The 22,338-nt window shown below is 54.6% G+C and overlaps 2 protein-coding genes across 5 annotated transcripts; one reads left to right on the top strand and one right to left on the bottom strand.

The window, feature by feature from the left end:
- The first annotated feature begins 453 nt into the window (after positions 1 to 453).
- Positions 454 to 7,557, top strand: LOC136562628 (interleukin-22 receptor subunit alpha-1-like). 4 transcript variants are annotated; one of them, XM_066559567.1, is made up of 8 exons: positions 454 to 658; positions 2,226 to 2,395; positions 2,782 to 2,902; positions 3,675 to 3,847; positions 4,794 to 4,972; positions 5,408 to 5,561; positions 5,845 to 5,972; positions 6,302 to 7,557. In XM_066559567.1, exons 2-8 carry the CDS (start codon positions 2,326 to 2,328, stop codon positions 7,088 to 7,090), a joined length of 1,614 nt encoding a protein of 537 aa, XP_066415664.1. In that variant the 5' UTR covers positions 454 to 658; positions 2,226 to 2,325; the 3' UTR covers positions 7,091 to 7,557. The 4 variants fall into 4 exon arrangements, with proteins under 4 accessions (XP_066415664.1, XP_066415665.1, XP_066415666.1 ...); XM_066559568.1 differs by having other exon boundaries at positions 454 to 663; XM_066559569.1 differs by having other exon boundaries at positions 454 to 707.
- A 5,611-nt stretch (positions 7,558 to 13,168) lies between these two features.
- LOC136562589 (chloride intracellular channel protein 2-like) lies at positions 13,169 to 21,881 on the bottom strand. The gene is made up of 6 exons (XM_066559515.1): positions 21,675 to 21,881; positions 17,116 to 17,225; positions 16,566 to 16,691; positions 15,475 to 15,581; positions 14,907 to 15,088; positions 13,169 to 14,763 (listed from the first exon to the last, which is right to left on the bottom strand). Exons 1-6 carry the CDS (start codon positions 21,729 to 21,731, stop codon positions 14,602 to 14,604), a joined length of 744 nt encoding a protein of 247 aa, XP_066415612.1. The 5' UTR covers positions 21,732 to 21,881; the 3' UTR covers positions 13,169 to 14,601.
- Between the last annotated feature and the right edge of the window lie 457 nt (positions 21,882 to 22,338).

Here is a 22,338-nt window from a genome sequence, read left to right as displayed (position 1 = left end):
GAATGCCCAGGCCAACAGTGACTGCTGGGCCCTGGGCAGAGTTGAATGGTGCTTATGAGCCCCACAATGCTGCCGTCAATGGCTCTGTTAGTCCTGCAATGGTTGCGCAGTTCTTGGGAAGCACAAGTTCAGCTGTGTTTTGTCCCATTGGGCTGCCAGAGGCCTGGAGCTCTTGAGGTGGTGCAGAGCCACGTGCAGGTCCCTCATGGTCACCAGGGCAAACTGAGGGGGCCCAGCCTGCAGCATTGGTCTTGGCAAGGATAAAACCTGCTACTGTTTTTGCTGGGATGTCCTGGCCTGTGTCTGCCCTGCCATGTGTCACCCCTGGCCCGAGCCCTTGCTCCTTTCTGTCCCCACACCACTGATGGTCTGTGCCGGGGTAGTGCATCTGCTGGGGTGGCGTGCTGGGACAGGCTGTGCCTCAGCTCTGGTGTGCAGAGGGCACTGCTGAGCACCCGTGCCCAGCTGGGATGGTTCTAATGAGGAAGCAAGGAAGGAAAAAACAAACCCTGGCTCAGCAAAGGAGGTACAAACCGCCCAAGTCAAATCACGCCTCCCAGCATGGTGGCACAGACAACACGGACTGTCCCCCGTCTGGAGGAAGCCTGGCAGCTGAGCAGACCGTGGTAACGCTTCCAGTGAACACTCGGAGCCAAACGTAAGGTTGCTGAGCTGAGGGTGTTGTGTTTAACAGTGTGGTTGGTAAGGTGGGTTTCTGATACTGCAGAGGGGTAGAGAGGAAATGCTGGATCAAGGTTGGGGGGAGTGCTGGTGCTTCAGGGTAGTGTGATGGGGATACAGAAAAGGAGAGGATGTGCAGAGCAGAGGGGGTTAATCCCCACAATCTCAGTTAATGCCACAACGGAGGGAGAGTTGCTGGGATTTTTGCTCTGGCCATGGCAGAAGGGGAACAGATGTGCTGGGGTTCAGAGGGGGGCTAGCAGGGACTGGCCTGCAGTCACCCTTGCTGCTTCAGGGAAGCATTGCCTCCCTTGTGCTGCCTTCTGCAGTGAGAGCAGCCCTGTCCCTGCCTGCACAGGCAGCCAGTCCTAGGGTCTCCATCAGTTCCCCAACTCTGTGCCTCTGTAAGCCCCAGGAGCAACCCTGGAGGCTCTTTCTCCCTCCGGGCAGAAATACTGCCTCCTTCAATGGGCTCTGTTGCAAAGCCAGGAGGGTTCTTGTTGGTCTCAGCGAGGGGGGAATCCCTAGGCCGACTGCCTGTACTTCAGCTCTGGTGTTTCAGAGCTTGGCCCTCACCCACAGTTTGCAGCTGCATGTCCCTGCTTGTTGACTGTTCCTCCTTGTTTCAAGCTCTTAATCCTGCAAAGGACAGAGAAAACATGGAGGCAATGTTTTGTATCCACGTGCTGAGGTGCTTGCGCTTGTAATAGTGAAAAGTTGGTGTGAAATGGGAAGAGGGAGAAGCAGTGACAGTGGTGAGCCAGCCCCACTGGTGTCCCATCTGGTCAGGGGTGCTCCCACCCCTCTGCCTCTGGAGGTGGCCCTGGGCTCCTCACCTTCATGGGGGAATGTGTCCCCACAACCACAAGGTTGGTGTTGGTAGCCTCAAAGCCCTTGCATGTCTGCTCCAGGAGAGGAAGATTACCTCCATGACCAGCAAGAGCAGGGCAAGATTCCTGGTGGCTGAATGGTGGGGCAAGACCAAGGTAAGAAGGGACTGGTCAGGTACAGGTGCCCAGCTGGACCAGCCTCTGCTGTGGTTCACAGTCTGAGGTCTCTGCTTACAACCCTCATTGTGCCCCATTTTGCCTTGAGGGTGATGTCACACATGGTGCCCTCCCCGTACCGGGGAGTCTGTGGGATGGCTGGGGCTGTCCTGGCAGTGGTGTCACGGGTTGTGCCAGTGTGAGTCATGCCCAGAGCTGGGCTGAGTCACCTCCCCAGTGGTGTGAGCCTCAGGTGAGGAGCTTTCTCAGACCCACATCCTGGTGACAAAGGCAGTGTGACATCTCACCACGGGGTGCCAGAGGTGGATGCAACAGAAGGTTGCTGCAGCATGTGCATAGTGCCATAGCAGTGTGGCAGCTGCCCACTGTCCCTGTGGATCTACTTACCACCACAGCCCTGAGGGTACCTGTCCTGTGGCACCCCCAGAATGCAGCAGAAGGTCCCCTGCCCTCCATAGTGGACACCTCTGTGCCACAATAGGCATGTGGGCTCCATGGGGCAGTGTCACTGGCTGAAGTTTCTGTTTTTAATCCCAGGTCCCAGCAGCACATTATGTCTGTGGGTAGCAGAACAGCTCCAGCACACCCATCCCTTTCCATGGCCCCCAGCACAGCTGCGTAGTGCTGGGGCAGATGGATGGGCTGTGGTAGGATGAGCCCTGCCCTGCTCCTGCTGCTGTCCCTGACCAGCTGCTCCCTGCTCCAGGGTAAGCCAGTGCTGAAGCTGTCACCACAGTCTGGGGGGGGGGGCTGGCTGCAGGGCCGGAGGAGGCACAGGGACACCTCTCAAACCTATTGAAGGTACCTGTGAAGAGGAGAGGCCCAAGTGGTCGTCAAGGAATGATGAGAAAGAAAACCCCCGGGTCAGCAGCAGCTGTGTCAGGGTGTTGTCTCTCCTGTTTTGTCATCTGTGTCTCTGCTTTGGCAGAAGTGTGGAGAGGGTGTTCTCAGTGTGTGACCAATTGGGGAGGATACAGGTGCTGAGCACCTACTTTGAAGTCAGTGTTTGCCCATGCTGGGATGAACCTGAGGAACCTGTGCTACAAGGGGACCCTGCAGGACACTGCCTCATACCCCTCTGCTCCCTCCCCAGGGACGCTACTGAGGCCACGGCGCGTCAGGCTGGAGGCACAGAACTTCCACGTCTTGCTGCGCTGGGAGCCAGACCCCAGCTCACCCAGCTCTGCCACCTATGAGGTGGAGTGGAGGAACAGGTGGGTGGGGAGGAGGGGGTGAAGAGGTCTGGTCCTCTTACACCCTGGCAGAGGCTGTTGGGGACCCCTGGCAGCCAGAGGACTGTTATCTGGCAGTAAATGCCACAGAGTAACAGAGCAGTGGAGTTGGCAGGGATTGGCTAGTCCTACCATTGCACATGCAAGGTCAACTCAGGAGTGTGTCCTGGTGGGTTTTGAACGACTTCAGGACAATATCCCTGGACAGCTTGGTTCCTTTCCTGGTCACTATCCCAATAACAAACTAAGGGGTTGCTTTTGGACTGGGGTTTTGAATTTGTTTTTCTTCCCCATTATGCTAAATAGGATTTCCTGTATTTCAACTTGTGTCCACTGCCTCTTGTACTTTTGCTGGACACCAGTGACTCTATCTTCTTCTTGTGTTGATAAGACCCCCCCCCCCCCACCCACAGTCACCTTTCTCTGAGGCTCAAGCTGTCACCACTCACTCAGTTTCCCTCATAGCACAGAGCCTCAACAGCCTCAACTCCTTGGTGGGTTCTCCCTGCCACAGCTGTGTGGTTTTTCATTGTGGAGAACACAGGTCAGGGCACAGTGCCAGATGCCATCTGTCCCCAGGAGAGAGTCAACTTGCTGGTGACCCCCCTCCTCACACATCCCGGGGACACTGTTAGCTGATGCCTGGGCTTTCCTACACTTTCCACCTGGGCAGGATGGCAGTGGCTGGGCAGCCTTCCCTTTGGGCTGGGAGGATGCTGAAAAGAAGCAATCCCTGTGCTTTCTCCCTGGGCAGAACCTCAAACTGGACCAAGGCAGGTGCCTATGGGGGGAACAGCAGAAACTCCTGTGTGTGTGAGCTGTATTTTGACAGGATTCATGATATCTACTGGGCACGGGTGAGAGTGGTGGCCGGAGGTGAGCAGTCCGAGTGGGCCATTTCCAGCGAGCTGCAGCTGTACAGAGACAGTAAGGACTGGGGAGCTTCTCCAGTTGGGCTCTTCCTGGGGGGCTGATGGGGAGAGGGGACCTTGGAGAGATCTGATGGGATACAGTGGGAAAGCATATTAGGATACTGGAGGGAAAAGAGCCCTAACCAGAGGAAAGGGATAAGGCAGAGCTGCTGGAAGACAGCTGGGTGAAGAGTAAAAGGACAGAGAAGACACAGGGAGGTGATTGGTAGGAGGCCCCAGGCCAGCAAGGCACAGGGAGAATTTGGGTCTCTGGGGAATGCATCAAGATGGGGCAGGAAAGAGGATATGCCTCCAGGCTTGGCTTTTGAAAGGCTCATCTTCCTCCCCTGTCATGGTCTGGGATGAAGCACGGGCAGACCCTCTGGTGATCCTTTCATCCTGACTATTGTGTTTGCCTGATGTGGGAATGTGCCTCTTCTCAGTCAGACCAGCTGTTCTGTCCAAAAAACCTAGTAGTCTCCTGAAGCTAGAAAATTTTCAGGACCCTCCTCTGACCTCCATCAGAGGGGTTGTTGCAATAAACAGAATGTGTAAGATAAATGGATTCTGTGCTGGTTATTTGTGTTCCCTTGTTCATTCCCTTTGCATCCAGCTGGCATGGAAGTGGGTGCATTCAGTTAGGAAGTGATTGCTGGCCTTGGCAGTGGGGTCTCCAGACCCTGGTAGATGGCTCAGGGGTGAAGGTCTCAGCAGAGGGAGCCGGTGGTGCCACAGGTCTGTCGGTGTGAAGAGGAGGCAGAAGCAGCGCTAGCTGTCATGAAGATGTGGTGGCTGCCATTCCTAGAGCTGGTTTCAGGGCACAAAGTGCCATCAGGCAAGACCTGAGGAACTTCTGTGCTCTGGGAGGGAAATGTCAGACAGAAAAATAGAATTTCTAGAGAAACAAGATGTCTGCCTTCCTTTGAAGGCCTTAATTTTTGATTTTTTCCCCTTCCCTACAGCAATTGTTGGCCCTCCCAAGCTGTCTTGGCTGCTCCAGGACCAAATCCTTAGCATAAACATCATCACACCACCCACTCCCTACCAGAGAAGGACTGGTTCCTACAAGCCAGTCAACCGAGTGCTGCTGAAGCTGTGGTACTGGCTGCACCTGTACGAGGGGGACCTGCTTGTCCAGCAGGTATGTGTGCTAGCTGGGCAGGGCCCAGAGGCGCAGGGCTTGCACAAGCTTTCCTGGTGCAGCAAAACTACCATCTCAAGTTGTAGTGGTGTGGGGGTGCCTGTGCTGCAGCCCTGCCCACACCTGGCTGCACATGCAGGTGTGAGGTGCTGTGCACCCCCAGTCTGGGGCTCCCACCTCAGCAAGGCAGGAGACCACTTCCCTCCCCTGGGTAAGAAGAACTGGACTGGTTCTGTTCAGATGAAAAGTGATGCCAGAGGTGTTTCAGGAGATGCTCTAGGACCTGAACAACTCCTGGGGCAAAGAACTGAGTGTTGGAGGTGCCTGGGAGGAGGGACCATGGGGCAAGTGGGATGTTGAGGCTGCACAGAGCAGTGGAGCCATGCCCAAACCCCACCTCCAGCTTCTGTGGCCGGCTGTTCCATCTGCTTTCAGGTGCCCTGCAAACAGAGCAGCGAGGAAGTGCCTTGCACCTTTGGGCACCTGAAGCCCAGCACACAGTACTGTGTCCGGACGATGGCTGCAGACATTGCCAGGGAGCGGAGCCGGGAGGCTGAGCAGTGCCTGGTGACTCCAGCAGCCCCTTCAGGTGGGAGGACTCTCACCAACTCAGCCGGCACGGTTGCATCTCAGATCCTGCTCACAGCACAAACTTGTGTGGAGGTGTGAATACCTCACCCCCAGCCACTGTAGTCAGGGTTATGGCCCAGTGCTGCCCAGTGGGGACCTCTCATGGTGATGCTTTCTTGTCATCTGCCTTGGGCTTGCCTCCTGAAACATCCCAGTGTGACATGGATGGGAAGCACTGACAGAGAGTGGGGTGGGAGGGATGTGGTTGAGTAACCCCTCAGCCTGCTGTGATGTCCTGGCAGGCTTTCCATGGGTCCTTGCTGTGCTGAGTGCCTTCTTCCTGCTGCTGCCGCTAAGTGTGGCTGGGATCTGCTTCATGCTGCTGCATGTCTTTCCCAATCCTCCGGAGATGTGCCTCCCAAAAGCACTGGTGAGTTATGATCCTCCTCCAACTTCCACCTTGTGTGTAGCCATAGCCAAGCCAGGGTTCCCTGCATTTGCAAGGGTTCAGCACCTCCTTTCCTCCAACTCTCACATCACCAAGCCCATTTTAGTACCCAGGTGTCTCCCCTGCCGTCTGAACCACTGTCCCCCAAGAAGAAGGTACTGGTGGAGGGCATTGGCCAGCCATGGGTCACAGCAGAGGATGGGGTCTCAGGCAGTGGAGCCCTTGGTGTTCAGCATAGTTTGTAACAACCCCTTAGCTGGCAGGGCTTTAGCCAGCTGAGGCTGACCATGTCACTGCTTTTGTTTTTGCAGACTCTCCAGAACAGCGAGCTGAGTGTGGCCATGCAGGTGCCTCCACTCCAGCTTGAGGAGGACCCACTGGCCCTGCTCCTGCAGACTGTGCTCCCCTCCCACGGGCCATCCACAGCTGTGCAGGCATCAGCCACGGTCCCACGGCTCCTGCAAGGCCTTGTCCAGGATGTGAGTGGCTACTGTGCCAATGGGTTTGGCCCAAACTGCACTGAGGGAAGGGACCCATCCTGCACCCACAGTCAGCTGGGGCATGCCTTAGGTTCTCAGGTCCCCTCACAGCTGGAGAAGGATGAGGAGGCAGGTGATGGGGATGATTTGCCAGAGCAGCTGGTGCTAATGGGACTGTCTGGACACAGCTACATAGGTGACAGGGACAGCCAGATACCTAAAATATGGCTCCCCCTGCACCTCCAGCTTTATTCTAAATGCCAGTGCCCAATTCTGGGAGCAGACAGCCACCTGCCTCTGCCCGTGCCAAGCAGAAGCTGCAGCCAGGAGCACCTGCAGGAGAGTCTGAGCACGGCTGGGCACTGGATCCGGCTCAGCTCCGTGAGGCTCCTGCCCAGCGTGGAGACAGAGGGAGGGCAGCGCCTCTGTGTTCCCCAAACCCTGCGGGGCGGCGGGACTGACCCAGAACAAGGTGATAGCACCGTGCAGCGAGGCTACCCGGAGCAGGGAGAACCGTGTCTGTGCAGCCCCTGCCGGCTGCCCCCCTCGCCCCGCAGCGTCCTGCGGACAGTTCCCTTCTCCGGCTACGAGCCCCGGGCCCCAGAGGGCAGCGAGCTTTAGCGAGCAGGGCAGGCTCCAGCGCCCAGCAGAGCCCAGGGCGCCTCCCCCAGCTCCCCGGGACGGCTGTCTGGCTGTCTGGCTGTCGGTCCCAACCTGCTGGGGCAGGGCTGCGCGTGGGACCGGGGCAGGCTCCAAGGGCAGGCACAGGCACGTTCCGGGCACGGCCGCCAAGGATCCACCAAGGACGGGGGGGGATCCAGAGCTTTCCTCTGGGGATTTGGTGCTCTTGAGACACCTCATAAGGAGCATGGACCAACGCTGAACCCCCAAAACTCTTATCTAGAGATCTGTCTGTATGTGTGCATGTATGGTACAGTATCTATACTAATGTAACACTCATATATACATATATATTTGTAAGGCTCTTTAATGAAAAAAATGTTGGGGTTTTTACTTCTGTGTTGATTCTGGAAATGTTGATTCTGTGCCGGAGTTGTTTTTAAATATCACTAATTTATTCTAGAAAACTGGCTTCTCTATTCATTGTTTCTGTGTTACAGACCCAGCACAACCCTTCCCTATGCAGCAGTCAGGAAAGGAAGGGAGTAAACTTGGGGTTTTCCAGGCAGAAAATTGCACCCACAATCTCTGTCTTGCTCTCCTGTGGGAAAAGACTGTTTTTTAGCACCAAGGGATATATTTATTATTCCTCCTGCTAGCACTGGGGTGATTTATGGCTGAGAAGCCCCTCCCTGCGGTTCTCTCCCCGGGATGTGTTTTGAGGCTTTGCCTGAAGCTACAGAGGCCAGGGGAAACCTCCTTGTGCTGTGTCACAAGCTGGAATCAGTGGAGTCAAAATGCAGTGACAAATCCAGGCTCTTGGACTCACAAAATTACTCTGGATCTGGGAACAGGTGAGAAACTGGCGTCTAGTGTCCAGGCAGCTGATGGAGGGGATGGAGGTACAGTGCTGCCAGTCTTAGGGAGCCTTTGGGGCTGTGCAGGGCCATGTTCCAACCCCGTCACTCCTGACACCCCAGCCATGTTCCATCCCTGCCTCGTACTGCAGGCTGACCCCTGTAGCCCACAAGGGTCCATGGGGGAGCAGAGATCCATGTGCAGTTTAGGGAGGATCCCATACCAGATGCCCAAAGGAGGCCATGACTCTATGGGAAGATCATGACTGGAGCAAGCTCCTGGCAGGCAGGACCTGTGGCCCCGTGGAGAGAGGAGACCAAGCTAAAACAGGTTTGCTAAAGGGGATTGGGACCTTGTAGGGAGAGTGGTACAGCAGCTTTGGGCTGTGTCTGGCATCTGGCCCAGGTCATCTCTGACAGTCAATGTGAGGACATGTCATGTATTGAAGAAATTGAGCTGAATTAACACACACACACACACACACACACACAAGAGAAAGAAAAAAAGAAAAAAAAACAAAAAAAGGAAAGAGACAGTCCCAAGAGTTGCTTGAGGAACACATATATTACCCATATGCTTTTTTCTACCTATGAAGTTGGTGTCCAGTTGCCATCTCCTTTGTCCCTCACAGTGTCTGATCTGCCTCAAGGTCATGGGGGTGAAGCCCTACATGCCTGCAGCCCTGTTTGATCAATTGCCTCATCCCCATAGCCCACAGGGCCTCCAAACCCACACTAGTCTGGAAGGCCACTGCATGGTCCCAGGCAAGGCATCTCTTAGCAGGAGCATCAGTCAGAGCTGCTGTTTGTGCCACAGGCTCGTGGCAGGAGCCACATCCCAAGCAGGAGCTTGTCCAGGCCCAGCGGTGTCCATCATGTTGCTCCAGCCCCATCCTGGGTGGTTTGCCAGGACGTTGGACCAGTGCAATTGGACCAGACTGGCTCCCACAGCTGCTGTGCTGTGGGAGCTGGGCTTGCACTGGGGCACGACCGGTGCTCTGATCACAGTTGGCCAGGTCTCTGCAAGTCTGAAGAGGACCAGCTCTGTGGCTGGACAAGGGTGCTGGGGTCCCCATGGATGATTTAGGCAGTCACTCACTGGCAGCAGGGGCTTGCCCTGGCCCTTGCCCTGGACAGCTGGAATGTTCCCACTCATATAAAAGAGTTTTTCATGGGGAGTGGAAAAAGACAGAAAGGTTGTGACATTTCAAGATGCCATCAGCAGCTGAAGTTTCCAAGTGGATGCAAGAGGGGGTTTCTGCTTTGCCTCAGAGGTGCAAGTAGCATGCGGGTTTCTGCAGAATCACAGAGAAAAAGTGCAACATTCGCTGTGGGGTGAGGTCCCAGCATGTCCCAGGAGAGACCTGTCACCACTATGTGCAGCGTGGGGCCTGGGTGGAGTGTCTGAACTAGATCCCACTTTGGTCTACCTGGCAGGTTGTTATGTGCTCACCAGGACTGGACTGTGCTGGAGGATGGACATGGGTCAGGAGTAAGCCCCCAACCCAGGCAAGACATCAGCCCCAGGCAGGTCTGCGCAGGACCCCGGACCAGTCCCTCCATCACTCAGTCACCTGCATACAGCAGGGTCCTCCCTCAGCATTCCATGCTCCCTCCACAGCCTGGAAAGGGCTGATCCAGCAACTGGGCCTTAGGCACCCAGGCCACCCTACAACACTGTCATCGTGGAGGTCAGATGCCATCTCTGGAGCTGGCCTCACGCCCACAGCACAGCGCTGTGCCTGCAGGTACTGCTGCGGGGGCTGGTGAAAGCTCTGACTCACCATCATCCATCCCCTGTTCCTTCCTTCTCTCTGTGATGCTTTCAGATTCTCCGGGTGCCAGATCAAAGCAACAAGAGAGATGCCGCTGCAAACAGCTCTTTATTAGAAACAGTGGGTTAAGGACTGTGCAAGAGCGTATTTCTTATTACTAATTCTCAGAGAGCAGAGCTGCCAGCCCATGAAAATGGTGTACACTGGAAAATTGCTCTTTGGGGGCTAATGGGGCTTTCACAGTCACTGAGTGGGAACCATTGGACCTGACAGCCGTAAGAGATGTGGTGGCTCTGAAATGATGGGGGAAAATCAAGCTCTTATATTTTGTGGGCTGGGAGTACCCAGGACCATTAGCCTTTGAAAACCATGGGAGGCAGAGCTGCAAACAGCAGGGTCTGCTCTGACCCTGTGCCCACTCTGCTCTGTCTGCTTTCTCTCCTGCCTGTCACTGCAGCTGCCCTGCCACTTCTTTGGGACAGCCCAGAGCCACTCCAAATCCTCACAGCCACTTCAAGTGCTGTCCAGCACATCTGTATATATGGAAAATACCCGGGACCTCACTAAGGCACTGTCACTCAGCCTCCCTGTGCAAGTTGCCTTTGATGGGTCTGTAGCTCCAGGTAGGTCCCTGAAGCAGCACAGAGCAGCAGCATCACAGCTGGACCCCATCCTTCAGCCCCAAAAGACTTTGTGGGTTGACAGGTCTGAGCTGCAACATCCAGACCACTGACTCCTGCTGCACCTCCCTCTCAGTGGTCTAAGCTGCTTGCCTTGGTTGGGAAGACGAGCAGGATGTGGGTAGGGACTGTGAGAGCCCCAAAGGCTGGAGCCTGAGTGTGGTGTGTTTAGAGGATATGCATGAAGAGGGGTGCAGAGCTGACAGGCTGCAGAGAAGTGAATTTGGTTGCTCAGACCTGTGTGGTTTCTCTCCATGCAGGAGCTTTCCTGCAATTCAGTGGATTGGGACCCAAGCAGGGAGGTTGGGACATTCAGGTCACCCCAGGAGACTGTAGAGCAAAATTGGTCCTACTTCATGTGCTGGTCTGGGTGTGCCCTCACCTGGGGATGCGTGGCAAGTGTCTGCACTCAGAAGGTGCCAAGGGCACCTGACAGATTCATATACCATCTAGCTTGGTCACCAGGTCCCCTTACTCTGCAGGCCAACCTCTCCTGTCTTGTCCTCACCACTCACCACTGCTCTTCTAAGGGTCTGTGACACACGGCCAGTTCCTGTGTTTCCCATCCTTCAGATGCATGGGGATAGGGGATTTCTGGTCCTGCAGCCTATGGGAATGGCAGTTCAGCTTAACACTTTCTCACTTCCTGGCACTGCTCCCGTAGCTCTCTGTCCCCTAGGATCATTCATGCTCCTGGTGACAGACAGGACCAGCAAGCTGCCCTCCGAGTTGGGTGCATATTGGCTCATGATGCACTCTGAGTTGGGGTGGGGGGGGGGGGGGGTTGTGTGCTTCCTCCTCATGGCACCACAGCAAATGGCATGAGCCTGTCTCCAGGATTTTTCATTCTGTGACATAAAACCTGGCAGGATTCTGATTTTTTCCATCCTCTATTTTCCAGAGGATGGAAAACAGGGTAGATAAAGATTTTTGTTAGGAGAAAAATCCCAGCTGGGTGGCATGCCCACTTGAAATGGATGATAGATTCATCTCAGCTGTTTTCCAGTTATATCCATGCCTGACAGATGGGGACTGGCAAACAGAGGTAACCAATGATCTCTGGATAATGTACCTTCAGCCACTCCATGAGAAATGAGAGCCTCTGTTTTGTGGTCAGCAGGGTCACAGTCAGCCTCGTGATTAAATAATAGAGGCTCAGGCTCTATTAAATAATAGAGGCTCAGGCTGCTCATCATCCTGTCCCATCTTGCTCAAGAAAGTCCCAGTGTGATGTCCAACCCCATAAGATGAGAGGACACAATAGACTGAGAAACGTGGATCCCATGCCAAGACTTCAGAGAGACTTTCCATGTGGCACCTATGAAGCAAGCACTGTTCAACCTGTCTGAGCCCCAGCCTCGGTGCAGGTAGGGAAAGGCACAGAACAAGTTGCCCTGTCTCCTCTCCTCCATGAATAACACCTCAGGATTTTAGGCTCTTGAAAGTTTAAAATGTTCTTCTGCCTGTCAGTCACTTCCCAAATGCCCTCAGGAAATGTGCTCAGTGAGGTAGGGCATGAGCTGCAGTCACAACTAGAAGGGCCTGGTTGAGGTCATTCTAGCTGGATTTCTCTGAATTAAAGCCTTTCAGGGGAAGAGAAGTAATTAGAAGCATTTCTAGTTGGCTGATAGCATGGTAATTTGAAATTGAAGTCAGGGGAAAAAAACAAGATCTCTAATGGGAACTGGAAAAACCTCAACACAGGAGAACTGGGCCAGGTCCCAGCTGACACAGCCAGTGGCTGGGGACTACCTCTGTACCTGCAGCTTTGGGAAGAGTGTGCACCACCTCAGTGCTGTTGTCTCAGAAAAGCCATCTTTCATGACCCTGTCTCATGGATGGTGTTTTGCGACATTGGACAACCAGCCTCCATCACTGCCTGCCTTTTTTCCAGAGAGCAAGGATGAGTATTTCCCTCTCCAAAACTCCCCGGACCCCAGCACTTGCTCTGAATTGGGCCACTTTGCTGTTGCTGTGAAGCCCAGACTGACCTCTCCAGTCTGCAGGGGCATCCACCCCAGGAGTGTCCCCTGATGACCCCAGCCAAGGAGTCTAGGATTACATCAGCTACCTGAAGCTCCCAGACACATCCTCCAGAAGGACGAACTACACGGCCAGCTTCTAGGATGAAGAGGAGAGGCTCCTCCGAATGCTAGCAAGGTCCAATATTGCTCCAGCAAGGAAGCTCTCGGCAGCAGAGGATAAGTCTTGTCACTGGCTGAGTCCTGTCTCCAGGGACCGGAGCATGCACTGAGAATCAGCTTGGGATGCCCAGATGCCCAAAGGCTTTGTCACTGCCCTCCTGCTGCTGTGAGATATGAAAGGAGCAGAAGACACGTGGTAGCCCTCAGGAAGGAAGATCATGCAAAGAGAAAGCATGGATCCATGTGTTTTGTCCAAACCTTGGCCTCATGTTCTCTTCTGATCAACCTCCAAACCCCACTGGAGCCAGGGTTAACCTGCCCAGCCTTCCACAGCACTTCCCACTGACACAACACACCACAGTGAAGAGCAGAGCTTCTGAAAAGCCAGACCTTGTGCAGGTCAGCAAGGAGAAGTGCCAAGTCCTGCCCCCAGGGAGGAATAGCCCCGTGGACCAAGACACATTGGTCTGACTGAGCCAGTGATCCAGGCCAGCAGAGGCTGCAGCTACAGCTTCACTTCTGCTAAATCTCAGAGGAGTTTCCACTGCAGGAAAGCCCCCGCCACTGCACAGCACCCTCTATGCCAGCAGCCTTCATGCCTGGCTGACAGCACACCAGAAAGGCATATTAAAATATAGTTTATTGCTATTCTTAGTTTATAAAAAACAACAAACCAAACCCCATTAGTAACAAACCCAGTCCCCAAACCCAGCACTATCTGAGGCAGGCTTGTGAGGACACACATTTAGTGCAAAGAGGAAAGTGGCAGTGAGGGCTGAGGAGGCTCTGCTCGCTTCTTCAGTTCCCACAGAACCCACCATGCCCACTGTACAGTATCCATTTGCCTGGGGCTGGTTAGGGAGGGCTGGCTGAATTCTCAAGGTCTGGTAGGAGTCCTGGGGAAGCTGGAAGTGTCAGAGGGGGAACATAGGATGTCATGGCTGTGCAGAGCAGCTTTGATGCCTCATGTCAGCAACACAGGATGTGAAGGCAAGCTGAGCCAAGGGGCACTGCCCACACCTTTCCACAGACACAGCAATTAGCCAAACAGCTGCTGTCTGTTCTCCTGGGCTTTCCAGTGAGGAAACTAAACATGTGCCCTACCCTGTGGTTGCTCCCAGCCTCAGGTGCCAGAAGTGTTGGTGGGAACTAGGGGCTATGGAGCTAGAGCATGGCTGCACCCTCTGCAGGGCTCGGGGAGGCACAAAGACTTCTGAGCTGGGAGGAGCCACGTGGGACCTTGCAGCTAGCAGCACGTGGCCCTGGGTGCTGGCAGTCATGGGAGGGATGCCCTGATCCTCAGCCCTTCATCCTCAGGCCCTTTACAGGTCCCCTGACCCTTTGTTTCCTCCCATAGCTGGTCCTGGCACTGCTGCACCAGGCGTCACCCCCAGCACCCACCTACCCCCATGTCCTATTGGGAGTCAGATCCATGTCACAGCCTTCAACAGTGAGCACAATTTTTCAATGTGATGAACTGCCTGGGCAAAGCCTTTCCATATCTTCAGAGGGAGCTGATGTCTTGGAAGAGAGGGCTGTCCAAATGCCAGCCCCAGGTGCTGAGCAGGTTGGCAACAGGCAAATACAAATAGCTCCAGCCCAGGGGAAGCATCGGGATCCCACGACAAGCACAGGATGGCTGGGACCACACAGGGCTGACAGATGGGAATGGGGAGGCTGGGCCGGCCTAGCCATTTGGGGGTGTCATCTCTTGATGAGAAAGCACTACTGCAGGAGGCTAGTCCTCAGCTTTTCCCATGACACATAGTCACAGGCTGTGAGAAAAATTTTCAGGGAGTAGGGATGCAGCTACATCCAAATGGGAGCAGTGTGTACATGTGGTCAGCACTGCTGGTGCCCAGGGGTTGCAGCCAGCAGCACAGAAGGAGGAGGCAGTGGCAGGGGCTGTGAAGCAAGGTGCTGTTTCCGAAAGGCAGGAGCTAGCGATGTTGTAAACCCTCTCCAGTCTCTCCATCAGCTGGTTTTGGTTGTGTCAGGACTGCAGAGTTGGAGGGCTGAGCCAGGGCAATGCTGCCACCCCACGCCTCCCTATGGCTAGGTCATCTTCCTGGCAACGCTGGCATATGTGTGCTCGATCTCCTCATCTGCAGGACAGGTGTGATTGAACTCATCACAGGCATAGGCATTGTTGAGGTAGCGCCAGACGCCTGTCATGTCCTCTGGGATCTCGAAGTCACGGTACTTTTTGGCTGCAATCTAGAGGAGAGTGAAGGAGGAGGAGGCTGAAACTTCCAAGACCTGGGGGAGACTCACTCTCTGGCTTTGGCAGGGGGACTCCCTGTCCACTCCTCTTGGAGCAGGTACCCCCCTACCCTGGCCCTGGGGGCCAATGGCATTACCTTGATGATATGCAATTTGGGCAGAAGGTTGCAATCAGCCAGAGTCAGATGGTCTCCATCCAGGAATTTCCTCTTGGAGATGGTGATGTCCTCCACGCTATCCTGGTCAATCTCCTCTGGGAGAGGAGTGTTCAGGTAAACATCCAGGCGCTGAAACTCCCGCAGCAGGGCCTTCTCAAAATCTGGAAGAGTGGGAAACCAAGAGTAGTCAGTGTATGCCCTGGATTCCCAGGCAAGCTTTAGGCTGTGCTGGGCTGCCTGATCCTCCCACAGGTTTTGCAGAGACGGAAGAAGCCCTCAGGGCCACACCATCGGGACACAGCATTGACCCTGGCCCATCTCTGTTGCCAGGGGACTACAGCAGCATCACCTTATGCTCTGCTGTTATCCCTGTGGAGGGAGCAGAGAACTGCCTTTATCCTTCCCCTCTGCCCAAGCACTTCCCAAGGAGGCTTCAGTGAGGCAGGTAGCAGGAACCTTAACCCCATGGCGGGATTTGCCAGCAGACAAAAAAGCATTTCTTGTGCTGCAGCGTGGTTGATAAGAGTCCAACAACCCAAATCCTTACTGATATTTGCTTCTTTGCGTGGGTTCTTGATGTATGCTGAGAACTTGGCAAAGATGTCACTGCCCACATCAAAAGACTCCTTGTACTTGGGGCTCAGGTGTGGATACCTTGGAAAAGACATTTATGTCAGTGCAGGCGGGAATGGAGCAGGGATGGAGCAGGGATACAGCAGTGTCAGTTCCTGGGCCACAGAGCCCAGGGCTGGTACTGGAGGATGCAGGGGATGTTCATCTGTCTGTGGGAGAATCATGATGATGTAAATTACTGCAGCTGCCACCCTGTGAGCTGTGACTTCTATCTGGGGTGTTTGCCAGGAGACAATCTCAGGGCATATACTCCACAGTTTGGGAACACTGGTGGCAATAGAACCCTGCCTTCAGGCAGTTCTGGCCCAGCCCAGAGGACACATATTGGCACAGAGGGGTCTCATGAAGCCAGAAGCTCCCCATGACTCCCTCAGGAACTGTCTTCTGTTTGCTGACATGTTCCAGGGTGTGCTGCAAGGCAGACACATTCAAGGAGGCAGGTGACAAATGTATTTGAGCTTCCTCTGCAGCAGTGGGGGGCCTGCAGCCACCCAGGGCATGGGGGAGGCTGGTTTGGAGGGCTCCCCAGTGAGCTCAGGGAAGACCACCTCCCCAACCACCCTATGGGTCACCTGCATTGCAGCTGTCAAGCAAGGGCATTTGCTTTCATTCAGCTGAGTGCATTGAACATAAACAAGCAATGGGATCTCACTTTCCCCTCTACCTCAACACCAACTACCACAGCAAGTGGCAAACCCACCAGTGCCAGGGTCCCTGCAGGGACCTCCCCATGTTTCCCCTGTGCCCCCAGAGTAGGGGTGCAATGCTGGTGCATTTCCTCCCACTCTTTTCCATTCCTGTTGTCCCCGTGCCCTCCCCAGGGGACCCAGCCCCTCAGCATCAAAGGGCCTGCCCTGCAGAGCAGGCTCAGGGGCTGGGGGGGCATCCGCCTGCCCGGGCTGCCCTGGGGCACCTCCTGGCACCCTGCCTAGTTCCCCAATCTGCCAAGCCCTGGACAACACTGTGACAGGCCCTGAAATGGGGAAGGAGTGAGTTTGCAGTTACGTAGGTGGACCCAGGGTCTGCTCCAGGAACTCCTCAATCTTGATGAAGTCTGTTTTCAGCTCCTTGTTGAACAGCAAGAAGGGTGGGTTGGTGCCCGGTGCTAAATCTTTCAACTCTTCAGGTTTCCTGGAGCAGAGAAAATGAGCTGGCTCAGAGCCTGTAGCAGATCTGCCTCCACCAGTCCCCAAGGAAAGTAGCCACAGCAGAGGTGGGGACTAGGAGGTAGCACAGGACCAGGAACATTCCCAGCTCTGATGGCTTCAGGGAGCTGACAAGTGCTCTCCAGCCTCTGGATCTGCCAGTGGTCCTTCAAGTCATCCTCACATCCAGCAGGACAGGGAGTCCCTGGGCCATGCACACTGGCAGGTGGCCCAAGTCCTTGCTGACCCACACTTGAGCCCCAAGTGAGGTGGGCAGTTTGTGGGCAGTGATTGTCCCTGTGCAGTGACACACAGGCTACAGAGCAGGCAGGGGGAAGAAGTGCTGATGGGAGAACTGAGTAGGGCGTGTCTCACCCCAGTGCTGGCCCAGGGCTTCAGTGCCACCTCACCTGGTCATGTCCACCGTGGTGACATTGAACTTGACCCCTTTCAGCCAGAGCACCATGAAGAGGCGCTGGCAGAAGGGGCAGTTTCCAATGTTTTCTCCATCCAGACCAGCCTGCCAGGAAAGCAGAAAAATGAAGATTTAACCCTTTCACAGACCGGATGCCTAGACCTGAAGAGCCACTGGGTACAGCACACTGCAGGGAGCCCCTCCCGACTCCAGGGGGGCTCAGCTGTAGCTCCCACCCCGAGCCAGGGCCCTGAGGGTCACCAAGAGCATACTCAGGATGCAAGGGGTTGGATCCTTCCCTGAAATGTGAGATAAAGCCGGGAGGAAGTGGAGAAGGAGGCAGAGAGAGAAAGTGTTTGCTAATGGAAGGGGAGGAAGGGAGGGTCCGCTTGGCCAGGACACCAGTCTGGAGACAGTGGGAGAAGGGAAATGAGCTCATGTTTGCCAGGAAAAGAGCAATTTGTTTCCATGTGCTGTTCATGTCCGCCTCCCATCTCGTGTGTGTTTAACAAATCCCAGCACAATGTGCCCAGCCCAAGAGCCACCCAGCAGCCTGCCCCAGGCTGGGCACAGGAGGGTTGTGCCAAAGAGAATTTGTGCTGGCATCCCACACAGGATTGGGAGGAAGCAGAGATGACTGTCAGCTGCTAAAGGAACCCTTTGCAGCCCCTCTGCATGAGCACAGACACAGGCGGAGTGAAGCACATTTCCTTGCTATGTAGCAGCTGAAAATATCCTTTGCAAAAATGATTGAAACACCTTATGAGGAGTTTGGTAAGAGGATACGGAAGGTTCTCCCATTCACAAAAACTGGCTGAGATGCTGCTGTGAGATGGAAGTTGTGCTGTAGTAAGAGGTAAAATGGCTCACAGGAAACTCAGCTTCTTTAAGAGAATTACCAGGTTCCTAAGCTGCATGTGAAGTGTGGTGCTCCGGCTCATGGCCACCCTGCCCTGGCAGGGAGGAGCAGCACAGCTCATGCCAGCCCTATTACAAAAGGATGCTGCTCCCCTGGAGCCGCGTGTGGTGGGACATGAGCCTTAGTGGGCAGCTCTGCGCTATGCTTTGATATCTGATAGTGAGCTGAAGTCCTGAGGTTAAGCAGGAGGGCAATGAAATTTAAGAGGATCTGGCAGAGTCAAGTAGCAGCAAAAACATCCAGGGTGGGCAGCTGGACATGGCTCCAGAGCTCACACCTCTTTTGGGACCATAAGACAGGACGGCTGAGAGACAGAGACCTGGGCCTGGTTCTCCTGGGCTGGAGGTAGGTGCTACAATTCACTGCAGACACCCAAAAACCTGTGGAATCTGGAGTGCACGGCTTCTCCAGGAAGAGAACACTGACATCAAACTCACCTTAAGGAGGACTGTAAAGGATCAAAACAATCTTCCAATACTCCAGGTAGTAAGCTGGAGCAGGGATTCTGTTTTTCCATCATGCCAAGACCTTTTAGTCCTTCCAGAGGAACAAAAATTACTTTTAATAAGTATTTTTTATGTCATGAAATCTGAGGAAGGAAATGGGAATTGAGAAAACATTGATTCCCTAGGACGTGTGCCCAACAGTAAAACTGAAATCTACACATGAGGCTGGTCAGTGTCTATTAATAGCAAATACTGCCAGAGGGGCTACAGCTCAGGAACATCCTGTGTCATTGATAGCAAATACGGCTTCTTTGGAAAAGAGTGAAACTGGGTCTCAATCTTATTTTGAAGGAGCTGGAGGGGAGAGTCAGAGAACAGCCTCAAGGGCTGCCTATGGACAAGAGCACAAGGCATCTCTGCTCCCCCTCCCCAGCACCCCTGCCACCTATGACCCAAACTACGGCTGTGCTTTGGAGCATCTCCAGAATCAACAGCACACCAAGTGCTTTTGTGGCTGCCTAGCATGAGGACCAATGCTTTCCTCCCTGCTCTCCCTGCCAGCTGCACTCTCTTCGACTTCCCTGGCCTGTTACAAAGCTGGGAATGAGAGGGCTTAATTTGTCCTGTTGTCCCCCCAGGAGCTGTTGTGCTGAGCCATGGCAACACACAGCCCTGGTGGGCATCGGGACAGTGGTGGGGCAGGGTGGGCTGGGGGGGTCAGTGAGGGGAGGGGTGCCTGTCACTCGGGCTGCTCTGGGCATAGACTCTGATCACCTGCTTCAGGTTTTACCATGCTTGTCTGGTAGCTCCAGTCTCCAGTCTGAATTGGTCAGGCTGGTCTTCCCCCTTATCTTTTCAAAAGAGAGAGGTGGGGAGTTTCGGATTAGAGTGAAAAGAAAATCAAAATGGCCTCTGCCGGGAGAAAGAATCAGGCCTGTACCAGGATGCTCAGAGCCAAAACCCTTATCTGGAGGAATTGGAGGGGAGCTCCACCAGCTGCTGGAGTAGCATCAGGCTGTGGAAGGGCCTTGCTGGCAACCACTGGCCGTGGGGGGAGCCTCAGGGATCCAGAAGCCCCCAGAGGAGACTTGCAGCCATGTGCCCTCCCCCCTAGCAACCACAGAGCAGCATGGAGTAGGGGGAGTCATTGCTCTTCACTTCCTTCCCCAAAGTGCCTCTGCTTCTCCTCCTGCTGCAGCAGGAACTGGGCGGGGGCAGAGGGCACAGACTGATATTCCTCAATCTTTTACCCTCAGATGATAGAGAAACCCAGTGCGGACTAGCACAGAATCTCTAGGAGAGTTGCAGGCTTTTAGCCCCAACTTTCTGAGGCATCATTAGGCTGCATAGGGCATTGAAACCCCAAAGCTACTTCACAGTTCCTGTGGTTTCCCCATGGTGAAACAATCTTAAATGCAGTGGGAGGAGGAAACAGCTTTGCCTGCTTGGGGCACTGCTAAATATTCAGTCCCCATGGGACCTGCCAGCTTCTACAACCACCCCGAGAGCCAGAAAGCAGCTAAATGCCTGGTGGAGCTCCAAAGCAGAGTTTCCTCCCAGGCAGGGAGAGCCTCCCAGGCAACAAGACGATGCTCTTGCCAGGGACACGGTAGGGTGAGAAACTGCCAACCCCTTGGAAACCACCCACCCCAACCTCAGGGTAAAGTGGGACCTGCTCTGCACCTGTCCATCCTTACCATGGTAACTCCAGTGTGTGCCAAAGTGAAAGTTAGGCAGGGTACCATGCCATGCCATGCCATGCCATGCCATGACATGCTGTACCAGTAGGCACTTGTGGGAGCACCAGCTTTCCCCATGATTTACAGCTGCCACTGGTCACAGCAACAGCTGTGTCTGGGGCATTCCCACCCTGGGGAAGTGCTGAAGGCAAAGGAAGGTTCCTGTCAGCAGCTAGAGCTACTGTGTCTTTAAAAGTAAAACTGAGTCCTGAGTGCTGGGAGGGGGAGGCACAGCATCAACTTTTCTGTGAACAGACAAACCAGGATGGTTTTTTCACGCTGAATTACAGCAAAGGGGAAGTCCTGACGATGCTGCTGGTTTTCTGTTTCACTTCCCTCTGAAAACCCCCTAGAATGTGCTGCTGCCATTGCAGTCACCTCATGTGTTTTCTTTTCCAGCCATCTCAAGGAAAAGTGTTAAGCAGAGAATTCAAGGCAGATTACTTTTACCAAGAATACACTTGTGCAGACCCAGCTCAGCAAAGTTCAATGTCCATCAAGAAGTGCTGTAGCTACAATTTTGGCAAGGGGACAGGGAAGAACTCTCCTGGGAAGGCTCAGATAATCCTTTCTAGCAAATATGTCTAACTACTTCCCAAGGTAGGCACCATTCAGTGCCTAGAAATGCTGGGTGCCTGTGCCAAGGAAGCTAGTGTCTCTGACCTTTTGGGCACCAAACTGCCCCAGGAGGAGAGCAATGAAGCCCATGGGCCTGAGTGCCTACAGAGAAATCACCCTTAAAACCCTGATGAAGTGCCACAGAGAGGCATTGCCTCCTTCTCATTGTCACTTGACAGTGTGTCCCGGGGCCCCCTGGCATCGCTGTGGGCAGACACAGTCACCGGCCACCAGCTTTGGCTCCTCTCTTTGTGCACTGCCCATGGCCACTGCAGATATTTTGAACTTGAGTGTTAAACTATTCCAAGGAAAGGGTTCAGAAAATTGCTTAACAGGGAAAAAAACAGAAACCATTTCCAGCCAATACCCCTCTGTGGTGCCGCCCCATCTCGCCCACATGTGGACTCCCGCACCAGTTCCCCAAGCCAGCCATGCTTGTTTCATAACTCTGCCCTCAGAAGAGGCTGAAGTGGCTGCTGCCAGCCCTCCTGCTTGCTGTTCCCAGGCTGGGGCTTGTCTTATCTGGGTTTTGAGGAGCATGTGTGTTCCCACTCCTTCATCATGCTGCTGCCAGCAGTGCCACTTCTCCGGGCGCACAACCATCACAAGACCAGGGCATCTCTCAGACTGCTGAGTGAGACACCCCACAGTCCTCACAGTCCCCACACCACCGCGTGGTCCCCCTGTTTGGGTTACCATTTAGCCAGCCCTTGTGGCGAGTGACACTGAAATCGGTACCCATCTCCAGCCTCACAGAACATGAAGACACCTGCACCCAGCTGGGTCTTGGTGAGGGTGAGCCAAAGAGTCACTGCCCCCCCCTGAGACCCACCTTCACGAACAGCTCGATCTCAGGCTCCTTGGGGGTGTTGTGCTGCCGACTGTCCATTCCTGCAGTGTGGGGAGAGACCGCTGGCCGCACGCTGTTGTGTGAGCCGATCTGTCCCCTGCAGAGCTCTGATGGGGGGAAGGCTTTCAGAGGGCTGGTGCCTTGGGCCTCTTGGCTGCTCTTACTCCGCAGAGGGCTGGAGCTCACACTTTCCTTCCTTTTGAAGAAGGGAGGAGCAATGGGGTGTGTGCCAGGACCCGCCAGCAAGGGGAGGAAGCTGCAGGGCCTCTCAGACGTGACTCAGCACGGGTCTATCTGGTCACATTCAGAGTCTATCGCACCCACCCAGGTGCTCCTCCAGTGCCTCCGAGCAGTGGGCTGGCATCCCCAGCAACTCTGGTTCACAGCACTACTGCTATCTCTTCCCAGCTGGGAGCAGGGGTTTATAGAGGAAGTGTCTTGCCTGTTGCTCCTCCTGCTGCTCCAGTCTTGGCCCTTTGCCACTCTCCTATCCTCATGCTGATGTCCAGTACCCCAGGGCTTCTTTATCAGTTTGGGGTAAGCGTGGCTGACCTTTTCGCTGCCTCCTGCAGCTGCATTATGACAGGCAGCCACTCGGAGGGAAGGAACAGCTCCTCTCCCAGCCCACCACCCTCAGGGGATCCCT

Source organism: Molothrus aeneus, chromosome 14 (assembly GCF_037042795.1).
Source record: "Molothrus aeneus isolate 106 chromosome 14, BPBGC_Maene_1.0, whole genome shotgun sequence".
NCBI classification, from domain to species: Eukaryota; Metazoa; Chordata; class Aves; order Passeriformes; family Icteridae; genus Molothrus; species Molothrus aeneus.
Note: the sequence above shows the minus strand (reverse complement) of the source record. Positions and strands in the feature narration are given on the sequence as shown.

What these genes read in the sequence shown, in the direction of transcription:
- LOC136562628 (XM_066559566.1), top strand. Translation starts at nt 2,709, where the DNA reads ATGAACCTGAGGAACCTGTGCTACAAGGGGACCCTGCAGGACACTGCC. An exon ending in GAGGTGGAGTGGAGGAACAG is followed by an intron (nt 2,903 to 3,674) that starts GTGGGTGGGGAG and finishes CTCCCTGGGCAG; the next exon opens with AACCTCAAACTGGACCAAGG. An exon ending in TGTGCCTCCCAAAAGCACTG is followed by an intron (nt 5,973 to 6,301) that starts GTGAGTTATGAT and finishes TTGTTTTTGCAG; the next exon opens with ACTCTCCAGAACAGCGAGCT.
- LOC136562589 (XM_066559515.1), bottom strand. Translation starts at nt 21,731, where the DNA reads ATGGACAGTCGGCAGCACAACACCCCCAAGGAGCCTGAGATCGAGCTG. An exon ending in ACCACGGTGGACATGACCAG is followed by an intron (nt 16,692 to 17,115) that starts GTGAGGTGGCAC and finishes TCTCTGCTCCAG; the next exon opens with GAAACCTGAAGAGTTGAAAG. An exon ending in CAGACCCTGGGTCCACCTAC is followed by an intron (nt 15,582 to 16,565) that starts GTAACTGCAAAC and finishes GTCTTTTCCAAG; the next exon opens with GTATCCACACCTGAGCCCCA.